General features: G+C 36.3%; 1 protein-coding gene across 4 annotated transcripts; it reads right to left on the bottom strand.

The window, feature by feature from the left end:
* Positions 1-306: 306 nt before the first annotated feature.
* LOC135224417 (uncharacterized) lies at positions 307-10,306 on the bottom strand. Of its 4 annotated transcripts, none has more exons than XM_064263398.1 (5): positions 10,168-10,306; positions 2,720-3,436; positions 1,653-1,787; positions 1,232-1,414; positions 307-981 (listed from the first exon to the last, which is right to left on the bottom strand). In XM_064263398.1, the coding sequence occupies exons 1-5, from the start codon at positions 10,171-10,173 to the stop codon at positions 472-474; spliced, it is 1,551 nt and encodes a 516-aa protein (XP_064119468.1). In that variant the 5' UTR covers positions 10,174-10,306; the 3' UTR covers positions 307-471. The 4 variants fall into 4 exon arrangements, with proteins under 4 accessions (XP_064119468.1, XP_064119471.1, XP_064119469.1 ...); XM_064263401.1 differs by lacking the exon at positions 10,168-10,306 and adding an exon at positions 9,940-10,072; XM_064263399.1 differs by lacking the exon at positions 10,168-10,306 and adding an exon at positions 9,872-10,021.
* Between the last annotated feature and the right edge of the window lie 2,544 nt (positions 10,307-12,850).

The following is a 12,850-nucleotide window of genomic DNA, read 5'->3' as shown; positions in this document are numbered from 1 at the left end:
CTGCCTTGTTAAGAATTCAGCGGCCATTCCGGCTTCTCCTTAAGCATATTCCTCTTGTAAACGACCGAGGGTTTGTATATAGTGTAGGAACAAATGAAAATCTTAATAGAAAGTTTAGAAATTTACCATAGCTTCAGCAATCCTCACCTTCATCATTTCTTTTAGTTGTGTCCTATTTTGCAAGGAATCAATAAAGTACATATACAGTTTTCCATTAGCCAGAATCACAAACATGTTCAAAAATGAGAATCTCTCCAACCATGAACATTTTCTATTCTTGCAGGGTATCCTACATTACTACTAATATTCCAATATAAATAACTTAATTGCTGTTGTCTTAAAATACAAACTTTTGATATGCTATCGAAATAACTTACCTTCAGTTTCTAACTGAACATGATACAGTAACTTCATTTTCAAAATAAACTTGATATACTATACTGGCTCCCAATCAAACTATTTGAAACCAAATTAGCTGGCAACAGCGCCTTTGGTAGGTAATACCAAACCACATTGGCTAACCTTAACCTCCTTTATATCCTCTGACCAGTGAATGGCATCACTCAGGATGTCCATACCTTCTTCCACATTGCCTACATGTCCACCATAGTTGAGCGTACATGGACCCATATGGATACCAATCAGTGGCGGTGTCCTGGAAATATTCAAGACCCAAACTATCCCCCTGTTGCCTGGGATGATTTTGCTGCTGTCCAGAGAATAATTTGCTACATCCCCACTTACTACTTCCGATATCTGGTAACCAAACACAGCTCGTTCCAAAAGCTGCCCTCTGTTAGTTATTTGCAAGGGTGTGCCAGAATAGCCTTTTCCTCGGCCACCTGTGAAGTGTTCATGAATACGAAAGGATCTAGCATTGTCACAGAGAAGGATGGAGACTCTTCCAACTGATAATCCTTTAGTCTCCAAGTCCAGGAAGACTGAACTTTTAGAGATGGCTAGGTCCAGAACATCTTCATACTGATGAAAGAAAAGAAATTACATATAGATTAAAGGTAACAATTCACTATAATTTTATTAGAGTCAATTCCATTACCTAACACAGTAACAATCTCTCTCTCTCTCTCTCTCTTCTCTCTCTCTCTCTCTCTCTCTCTCTCTCTTCTGTTCTGTGTGTGTGTGTGTGTGTGTGTGTGTACTATTGAGAGCACATTATGATCAGTTTACTTTCAATAAATGATAACTACCAAGACAACAACAAAATAAATACCTGCACATAATAGGCATTAGGGACAGGTTCATCTTCATCTTGTAAACTATACAGGAGCAGCTCTCCATTTTCAATAGTGATTTTGGCAGACTTCCTTGTGTTATCCTTTTCCTGGAGTGCAAAGACTCTTCCTTCCTCTACTAGAATTTTTACAGGGATGCTCATTTCCCAGAGCCCTATAGCCTAGGATGATAAAAGACAATGATATTATTCGTATTATTAATACCTAGAGGCATATAACCCAAGATGATGGACATGGACACAACATGGTTTTTAGTTATACTGACTTTCACTAAAAGTTTATCCAACGTTGGTTTCAATAAGAAATGACATTGGCGTGAATTTTACATTCTTATTGGCGTTAATTTTACAGAGTTAAAAGTTGAAACAACTTGATAAACAAAAATCGATTTCCACTAACTGTTACTTGACTTGAAAGATCCATCTTGCTTGCAGCAACTCCTGTGATAGGGATGAGATGGAAAGCCTCTTCTTTAGGTTCACTGATCAGCAATTTCATAAGCTTGCTGTTAAATTTTTCAGACACCTTCAGTTCCTGTAAATTGTACCCAAATTAATGAATAGAAACAATATCCAAGTCCACAATATGTTTACATAAATATCAAAGGACTTCAGTCATTACCTATTTTCACACACTCCAAATGTATTTTTTGTGTCAATACTACTACTGAGATCTATAAAAAACCCTGAAATTACCCTGGCCCACCATCCTCACAGCACCAGTAACAACAGTCAGACTTGTAGTGAACTATACAGATTGGTCAGATTTGTAGAAAGACTAGATAATGTGTTGAAAAAACCACGACATTTACTTGACCCAAGAAAATTCATTTCAACAAATAAATTCATTATATACTTTATAACTGTTGGCCATACTTTTTCCACAAAATCACTGATGGGTTTAAGTTTTATATCTATGATGTATTATCTATACAGACTGGAATCTTTCTAATTCTAAAGTCACTGTCTATTTAATGATTTACAGTAGTTTCAGCTTTTTTAATGCCTACAGTGCACCACGTGAGGTGCACTATTCAATTACTGGGATAAGGCAAAGATCTAGACGATATATTACTGCTACCTTTCAATTATCTGTGGTACAAACTTCTATCTAAGGGCAATTATGTGGTCTCCCAAATTTGTTTCCTCAGATTTTCTAGACCTTGTTAAACATTTCCTATCAGCCGTCTATATCATATCAATGTCAACTTTATTCAACACAACCTTGAGAGAATGTGTTTCATATCTTCTTTTTTTTCTAATCATATCTATTTCTCACAATGGAGGGGATAAACCTTCATAAACGACTGCCTCTCTATGGACGCCACATCCCTCTTTCCTGGAAAATAAACAAAGTAAGGAGTGTTGTATCACCTTTGAGTACAACTAACAAAATGGTAAGAAAGGCTATTCTCAAATCAACACTAACTGAAACCATTTTAAAATTTGCTTGTTAATAGAATATACCTTGTTTGTTTCCTGGAGTTGGTTATCCTCATTGGCCACATATTCTTTTAAGTTATCTGTCCAGTCTCTGACGTCCATATTGATATCCTCCGTTGCATCAATAACAGCAGAAGTGTCTTCCAAAGTTGAAGCAGAGTCCAGTACCTTCCTTGCAGATACAAGTTTTCCTTCATTTTTCAATATATCTTTCAAAGAGTCTTTTAACTTGAGACAAGTATTGCTGGACTTCTGATGATGCTCATCGATCTTAGATATTAGCTTTTGAAAATGAACAGGAACATCTTCACTGAGGTAGCGTCTAAGAGTTGAAAGAGACTTCTGAAGTTGTTCCTCACCCTTCATAAGCCTTTCAACGTCTTCCTTCATGTGCTTAAGGTCCGCCATGACTTCTTCGTTACTCTTGCAGACCTCCTCTTTCAGACCATCAATTCTTTCCTGGTACCTGGCATTCTTCTTACTCCCAAGTTTACTGGGTTTTCTTTTCATTGCTAAAAATGAATTGATGCAGTCAATCAGTGCATTATTGACCATTAAATCTCCAGCCGATTTGACTTCAAATCTTTTCTGGCAACTGGGACAAGCCATCGCATCTTGGGCAATGAGGTCATCAATACACTTAGCGCAAAGATGATGGGAGCAGGGCAGGTTATGTGGGCGATTTAAATCATTGTTAAACAACTGACAGCAAACACCACAACTGGCCGAACTGGGAAGTGACTGCCAAAAATAGATCTGTATATTAGTACATGGATTGTTGCATATGCACACCTGATATTAGTACATAGACTTTAATACATGCACATGCGAGTTAATAAAAATTGATAAAAAATCAATAAAAATTAAGAAAATTATCATAAGGCTTTCCTTTTAGGAGGGGATGGTGACAACAGTATGGCCCTATATTATTTTCATTACTATTCAGAAGATGAACCCTATTCATATGGAACAAGCCTACAGGAGCCATTGACTTGAAATTCAAGCTCCCAAAGAATAAGGTGATCATTAGTAAGAAAGAGAAAGTAAAGGGAAATATAGAAAGAAGATATCTCACTAATTAAAACGAAACCAGACATAATAATTTAATTCATTAACAAAAAGATCAAAATGTTTTAAAATGGAAGGAAAATAGCATTGAGATTGTAATGTATTACATCTTTGCTTGAACTTCTGAAGTTCCAGTTTCGTGAATCCTCAGGCAGACTGTTCCACAGTCAGCAGTGTGAGGAATAAAGAGCCTCTGGAACTGAAAGGTTCGCCACAAGGCACATTTACTGCATATTGGTGCAGCTGTTCAGCGAATCTGGTTGCTCTCAGCAGATGAAGGGGATCAGGGATCATTGTAAATGTGAGGGATCTCTGTTGAAATATAACTTATGAAAACGTGACAAACAAGAGACCATCCATCACTGGTCCAAATCATAACTGCTACAGTTAGGAAACAAAATCCTACCACTATGAGACACTCTATCTAAGAGAGACAAATCTCTGCCAGAAGCATACATCCACACTGGAGAACAGTATTCTCGTAATGGAAGTACAAATGTCCTAAAACTGGCAGCATTGATTGAATCACTTTTATAAATATATGAGGCCTTACGAACAATAACTAACTTTCGTGCAGCATTTGCTAAAACTTTCAATAAATGTTTCCCAAAAGTAAGATGGGAGCTAAAAGTTACATTTAAAATAGTTAAAGCTTCAGAATCATTCTGCAAAGTTCCTTCTACCTGAAGCAGATGTGGTGGAAAATCAGTATGAGATCTGCTAATCAATAATGTTTTCGTTTTAATGGAATTAGCCTCACACCCCACCAACTACACCATTCACTGATCCAGTCATGTCCCGATTGAGGCTGAGGGCAGCTTCATTTCCCATAAGGCGAGCCTTTACTACACCCATACGTGTAGCATCATCAGTATACTAAACAATCTTATTTTGCAGGCAGACAACCATATTATTTGGATACACTGAAAATTACCATGTGGAACTCTTGGTTCTCTAAAGATCTCGTCAACAGCAACTCGCTGCTACCTACCTGTGAGGAAATCTGGAAGTAATCTAAAACAAATCAATTCAGTCTAAGATTCTGAAGTTTATAAATAACTGCCTTACGATTTCCTAAATCAAAAACACCACAAAAATCTAATTTAATTACTCTGCACTCAAAACCCTTATCAAGGTTCCCTTGCACATGGCATACCAAATCTAAAAGAGCAACGCAGGTACCTAACGTTTTCAGCAACTTTGGGGAGCACAGGGAGAATAGAGATTGGCCTGTAGTTACTGCAGTCTACAGATATGACACTCTTTGGAACAGGCACTGTATTACTAAGCTTGCGCTATCTGCAGAGATGCTACATAGACACTTGGCGGACATGCTAGAAAACTTTTTCAAAAATAAAACAGAGGGAAGAAACCATCAGGGTCTTCTCCACCCTAGCTCTCAAGGTTATCGAGAATTCTCTTGATATTCATGAAGAGACATGCAAATTTTGTAAAAAGAGCTTCAGGATGACAGGTATCAGGGAGAGACACCATCAGCTGATTTGCTTAGCTTCAAAAGCTCGATGAAACAGTTCAGCCTTTTTCCGTAAGGCCAGTAACCAATCTACCATGATTTGTTAGTAGGTGTGGAATGGAAGGCGAGCCTGACCAATAGATAGATACCAATTTGGTCCACCACAGATGAGGCAGAGTAATTCCTTCATGTGTCCTTTTCAAGGAACTATTGTAATTACTCTCAGCTGTATGGTAAGTTCTATTCGCAGCACTGTGAGACTCAATGTAAATAAGTTTAATTTTCATTTGAACAATTTTGTTTCCATATGTTGAATTTGGTCTGTTTGTCATGGTAAGCTCGTCTATATGTATCATCAAACCATGGCTGATCTTTTTTCCTGATTTGACGACCATTCAAGGGACATACGTTATTAAAATTGCCGTTAGCATTTGATTGAACTTTTTCATGGAATCAGGAACTAATATAGCATCTGAATTAAGTGCCTGAAGCTTTAATAACGCAATCCAAATTGGCTCTAGATTTCAGCCATTGCCTCTAGATTTCAGCCAGACCTTTTTGCTGACAGTGGCATTAGGAATGTACTAATTGACTGATATATCCATCTCAATGATACACTGATCAGAAGTGCCTGTATATTCACAGACCTTGGACGTGACAGTAGCTAGAACATCTGTAAATATGAGGTCTAATTTACTACCAGGTATATGCATGACTCCTAAATTACCTGGACAAATTCGGAGGATACAGTGAACTCAAAGAGCAGATCACCCATGTTGAACTCTGGAATTTGAATTTAGCCACTCACTGTGGTGTGTATTAATCTCCACAAAAAATTGGATAAAACTTTTGAATCCTTTCTCAGAGACAGTCATAAACAGAAACATCATTATTTGGATTGTGGTAAATAACAAATACGTATGTGAACATTGTACAACTTACTGAAAATTTTAAAACAAATCTTCATTGTAACTACACTCCAAATTTTTTTGACGATATATAGGTTGTCAGGACTTAGTGTACATATATGTACAGCCATACTTTGTACATGCAGGGATGCTGTGACGACAAAGAAAATCAGGGCTATTAAACTTCAAGATTAAAATTTCACCCTTAACTTGTTACTATTTACCAAGGGTCTCAGATAAAATTATTAAATTGCAATTGTGGGCACAAATCTGGAGATAAGAGAAAAGTTGACCTTAAGTTTCAAATATTTGAGCAAAGTACTTTGCAATTTTTCTTAGCATAATGAGTAGAAGGCCCAGGGTTCATATCAATGTCTGACGAAAGAAATAATGTTAATAACAGGAGATCAGTAGTATCACTAATAAATAGACTCATAACAACAGTACCACTGTTGAGATCAACAGGACAATAGAGAACAATACTATCACCAACAAGGGTATATCCTTTTATTACAAATTATTCTGTTGAAAGTATATAGTATAAACACTATCATATGTCACAGAATGAAGAGCTGGAAGCAACTGGTCAACAAGGTAGGGCCAGCACACTTTGTAGGCAAACCAGAAATCCGAAGGTTTACCACAACCACTCATGGGAGACGGTCACGATGGATTTAAGAATTATAAGGCGCTCTGAATGAATATAATGGGTATACAGACCAGGGGTTCTCAAAGTGGTCGATATCGACCCCCAAAAGGGTCAATAGGACCGGGGTCGATGAATAACTAACAGGTCGGCGAATGAAGTTACATAAATTATACTCGTATATCTAAAGTTCTAAATATATTTTCTTACTAGGTGTTACATTTGGATCATACTGCATGTCAAGAACTAAATTAATAATTAACAAATTGGTTTTGAGATTGGTGTTTTTCCTTTTTGGTGTTTTTTTCTTTCTTGAATTATTAAATGCTAGTCTAGGGGATTGGTAGAAAAATTATAACTTCATTAGGGGGGTCGAGGAGTTAAGGAGTTTGAGAACCCCTGGTATAGACGAAGAAACTTTCCAGATAATCAACAAAGCAACTTTTACTTTCACATTAGCTTGTTCTACACACTTGTTGAAAAAACAGGAAAGTGAATGAAGATTAGGATAAATGCCTCAGGCAAGGGATCTCAAACCCAAAACCACTGCAGGGCACAGTACAGTGGCTATGGCACTGTCCATAGTTGGAATGCAAGGTTTGAATTTGGAGTAACCTTCTCCTAGAAGAGTTGCCTACAAAGGCTAAAGGGATCCCTGCCCAGCAGATCTGGTTCCAGAGTGTCCTTCTTGTTGAAGAGTTGCCTGCTTGAAGATTGCCTGCTAAGGCTAAAGAGTCTCTTCTACCTTAATATATCTAAAAGTTTCCTGAAATACGGTTGCTAGACCCATGGCTTTCCTTTACAGCATATTACTACTCCCCCAAACCGGTTGTACTGTCACTCCGTAATCATTTAGTCTCTATAGTCTTGAGGCCTCAAGGGTCACACTCCCACAAGCATGATCAGCCTGTCACTACTTGCCGTGTATGTGTGTGTGAATTTTTCCCCAACAAAACAACACCTCTTAATTACAATATTACTTAATTTCACAAAGAGTGGAGGGGTAGGTTGGGTGGGAGAGGGGAGGGAAAGAGTAATGGGAGGAGACAGGGGTGGTTTTAAGAGGAAAGGATGAATGGTTATAAAATAAGAAGGGGGGGAGGATGGAAAGGGACAGGGCAAGGAGAAGGCAGTGTTAGGGGAAGAAGAGAGAGGGAAAAGGGGTAGGGGGATGGGGACAAGGGAGGGGAGTTGAGACTAATATTAAACTTTTTATGTGGGCACAGGGGCAAGATAGAGGGAAAAAAACTAAAAAAAGACACACAAATGAGGAATCAGTACCGTTTAGCACCAGCTTGAATGTAAAAGGCATATACATCTGTTCCCCATAGCTCAACACTCTTGTTAGGTGTTAACTGTGCTATATCAGTAATACATACAGCTGGTTTCCACCTCTCCCGTTAACCTTCAACAAATTCCTCCCGCAACGCTACATATTTGTGACACAAACACATCCCTGTTACAAGTCCACTTTATCAAAATTATGGAATCAAGTGGTCAAGGGCACTTTGTTTGTCGATGAGATTTTTCTTACTGAATTTTGTAAAAACAGATGTATATGATACCGTACATATGAAATACGATGAGAAATTTGGAGAAATACTCTGACATAATCAGAAATTTCCAGTCTAGTTGATCGGAAGGGTGGGGGGGGGTGGTAACCACAATATCCCCTGGGGCTTTTCTTTGTAAAACAAAATATGGTAAACTTATCTCATTCTTGCAGTTACTTTTTCAAGTTTTCTCATCAACAACGCATCATATTCTCCCTAGTCTCAATTATTCAGTAATAATAAATTTTATTAATAACAATATCTATAAATTTCCTTAATAAAAATATATCTCTAAATTTCATTAATAACAATATCTTTATTTGGTTCTTTCTTACAATAACCCAGCCAGGAATACGACGAATTGGCCATTTTACACTAACATAGCGTAACGCACTCTGTATTTCTCGATACCCTTACTTTATGCCGTAAATTTCCGAGGAAGACACTTTCCTGTAAAAATATTTTATACTATAATGTTCTCAGTACACAACTTTGGACCAACATATAAACAAAGCTAAAATAAAGGTTATCATACTGACAGAAACAAAATGGCCATCACGAAGTACAGATGGTAATCACGAAATAAATGAAGATAAATGTTGTGTGAAACGAATATGGTAACCCGGCACCCGCCCCCCTAGAAAGAAAAAAAAAAATTAATCCAAGAAATTGTTATGAGCGATTAATGGTGTAAAATGGTGCAACGAAAATAGGAGGACAATCATGGAAAGAGAAGGGGGTGACTTGTTCAAATCATGTATGAATCAAGAGTTCATACTTAATTCATACATCCATTTAACGTTACTGACAATCAACAAGGTATCAACCGCCCTAAAAAGTCTTCTCCAACTCCAAGGGCATTCTAAGGGGGGGTGGGGGGGTGGCTGTCCTGAAAAATGAGGTTTTAAGTAATATAGGGTAAAATCATTTGAGTAGACGTAAATGCACACATTAAGCAAAACCATTGAGAAACGGATTAGAAATAAAAAAAACTAAAGAAATAACAGATTATCATATATAAGATATATATTATAAAATTTAAATTTTTAAAAAATATAAATATATATATATATATATATATATATATCTATATATATATATAATATATTTTAATTATATTATATATATATATATTATCATATATATATATACATAATATATATATATATACATATATATATATATATATATATATATATATATATATATATATATATTATATATATATATATATTAGTTGATTTTCCCCACCCATAACCCGTCGGTCCCCTTACCGAAGGATAGAGTTCTGGGGTAATCATTCTAGAACCCTGTGGTCTACCCCGCCCAAAACAAAGGATTCCCATTGGTTATTACTAACCGTAGGATACAGTTTCAAGGAAAATTACATTTTAATTACAGTCGACAGCCAAAAAAAACCCTTAAATTCTCAGTTGACAACCAGAATACTATAGAAGAAGTCAATCTCCAGGGATATACCGGACGCGTCATTATTGCTTATCTAGATTAACCTTCCTGTTCACCAACCTAGTGTAACATTCTCCGTACGCCATTTTTTCCTCTAAACAGGGCGTTAACTTTTCTCTGTAACTCACTTTTCACAAAAACACTTTCCAATGACCTATAGACTAACAAGAAAATCACTTTTCACTGGTAACCTATAGCGTAATGTTCTCCATAAATCACGCTTCCTTAAGTGAGACTTGACTTTCTCGTTAAATCTATAGAGTAACGTTCTCTGTAAATGACTTCACTAACTGTCTGATGGTAACGCTCGCGGTAGCTCTTTCAACCTGTGCATTCGTCCAACAAATCATACTCACCATCATTGCGAACTTGTTGTGAATATTCGCAAATCTAAAACACTGAAATGAGCTTGGGCCTTCAGAAACAAAAAAGCTCTGCCGTGGTCCGCTTCAGTGGCACTATTCTCTCTAAAAAACAAACGCCTCCCAAACTTACTACTTCACACAATTACTAAAGTAATGATTCTCATGTTCTAAGAACACAACAGCTAATAGTATACATATGTACTGTGATGGTTCATTGAATGGTATCAAGGTTGGATGTGGGGTGGTTATAAGGGAATATTATGAAAATGATGTGAGTACTGACGAGACGCTGTCAAAAAGAATAGAAGATAAACTTCAAACTACTACTGCTGAATTAACAATGCCCATTTTCATGAAGAGTTAACCTTAGTAGTAAAGAAAACAAGATGAAAGACGTGTTTTTTTTTTGTTTTCGTTTGATTGCCCAGAGTGCTCTTCTTGCGCTTAAACTCTAGATATCCCAGTTTTTTTTGACAGGGAATTAGTAAAAGTAAGTGTAAGAACTTGTATATGCAACAGAAGATCAAGGGTATTTTTTTGTCAGTTTTACTGGGTACCATCACGTTTTTGGTATTCATTTGAATGACATGGCCGATAGTTTTTTGGCAAAGGATGCTACAACCCAAAATAATATTGATACAGAAACCCCACATGACTCTGAGCATAAATAAAAAAAGGGGTTAAAAATCAAAGGTCCCCCCCCCCTTTGTGGGAAGCGGCTGAAATTCGACAAATTTTTTAAATAATGGGTAAAGGGGGTTTTTAAGTGTCCCAATATGAGACACTATTTTTTTTTTGTGTCTGAAAACACATATTGTATATGGTAGGGCACTGTCTAAACTAAGATACTTTTATAATGAGTTGCGTTTGGGATATAAATACTCTTGGGAATACATTGATATGAAAACTCCTAAAATGTAAATTATGCGGTTGAGGGTTTTTTGTTACGGAAACATACTTTACAACATTATGTTATGGGAATGTAAAATAAATTTATCGAGTTTCGTAACCCCAGAATAGATTGATGTAAACAAATCAAAGTATGTTATTTTTTTTTTTTTTTCCCTGAAAATTATGCATGTTCCAAAAGTGTCCCCAAGAAAATTTCCTAATTTTTTATCTTGGAATAAAAAAATTTTTAATTGTGAGCCATTGCCTGTCCCTTTTTATAGGATTTGGGGTATAACTTGAAATTTTTTTTTGTTTTTAACCTTTTTTCTTAACATTTTTCTTTTTATATAACATTTACTTTTTTGTTTTATATTTGTTTTTTTTTTTTTTTGTGTGGGCGTTTGCCTATGGAAATTTGCTTTTAGTCTATAAACATTTTAATTTGTATAAAATTTGCATTATAGCTTGCATTTGCTTTTGTTTATAAAATTGGGTTAAATTCTTCTTTACAATTTTAAAAATATTTTTGCTTTTCATTACTGTTTTTTTTTTTTTTTACGTATTTTTATTATGGTTTTGCCTGGATCTTTTGAATTTTTGTAGGTGAGTATAGTAGCATGCCCTGCACACTCCATTTTTTTGATGTATATCAATAAACTTTTTGAATTTGAATTTTGAATATAAAGGTACCTCATAGAACTAGGCTAATAAAAATTCCTGGACTATTCTTAGCTGGAGCAGGTACTTGACGTCGGAGACGGTCGAATCTTCATTTTCTTAACAGTATCTGGATATGTTGTTTTTACTTTGCATGGAACCAATTGTAAAAGCAATTTATTCCAAGTTGTCGTCCTTCCCATAGATATAAAAGCCTAGATGCCGCATCGGCCGGCCCCCCCGGACATACGTCATCAAGTCCCCCCGCCATCTTTGAGGCGGTAATTCAAACAATGCAGCAGGGGGGCTGCCGTAAATATGACGTTTGTTTTTTCGCCATATTCGCTTTTAATATTGCACGGATTTTCTTGTCTGATGTTCGTTTGCAAAGTTACATAATTCCTACAAGGATCTAATAAAATGAAGTTGTTTTCCCTTATTGATTGAAAGTTAACTTGCAATGACTTTGTTTTAGCAGGTAGGGGGAGGGGGCCTAGTTTGTACACAAATTTGGTTTTTTTAATATTTACCCATAACTATTGCTGTAACAATAATTTGAAATGCTGTGAATAAGACGATTACTAAGTAGGCCTACAGCTATGGATCTGTTGCAAACTTAAGTAAAATCTTTCTCTCGAAGTGCTCTGTTAAAAACAAAAAAATCCCCCAATATAAATTTTGGCACATGCCCTACAAGTTTAAGTAATAAAACAGTACGTTAGGGGCCTAAAATAACTACAGTTTAGGCCCTAGATAACTAGGATTTCTGTGTTATCTAGCCTGCTCCTTTTGAGCCTTGGGGGGTGGGGGGGGGGGGGTTCTTCCAATTTTTTGAACGGGGAAATGGCTCCTCAGTGAATTCTGACCTCTAGAACCTGGCTTTGGAAAAAAATTTAGGGTGGGGGAATCAACAGACCTCATCTAGTGGGCAAAAAGTGACCTATCTCTAGACCTAATTTTTATATGGTGAAATAATTATATAGAAAAACCTTAAATTTTTTTTTCACAAAACTAAACCTTTTAATTTGCTCAGACTAGGAATTATTATCATTATGGCAAAGGCATTAACAGTTCAAATATAAGCTCATCTCTATAACCTTTGTTTTTGTTGTCAAAGACCCAAATT

The sequence above is a fragment of the Macrobrachium nipponense genome, chromosome 12 (genome assembly GCF_015104395.2).
Source record: "Macrobrachium nipponense isolate FS-2020 chromosome 12, ASM1510439v2, whole genome shotgun sequence".
Classification (NCBI taxonomy): Eukaryota; Metazoa; Arthropoda; class Malacostraca; order Decapoda; family Palaemonidae; genus Macrobrachium; species Macrobrachium nipponense.
The sequence above is the reverse complement of the archived record's forward strand: the minus strand, read 5'-3'. Positions and strand labels throughout refer to the sequence as shown.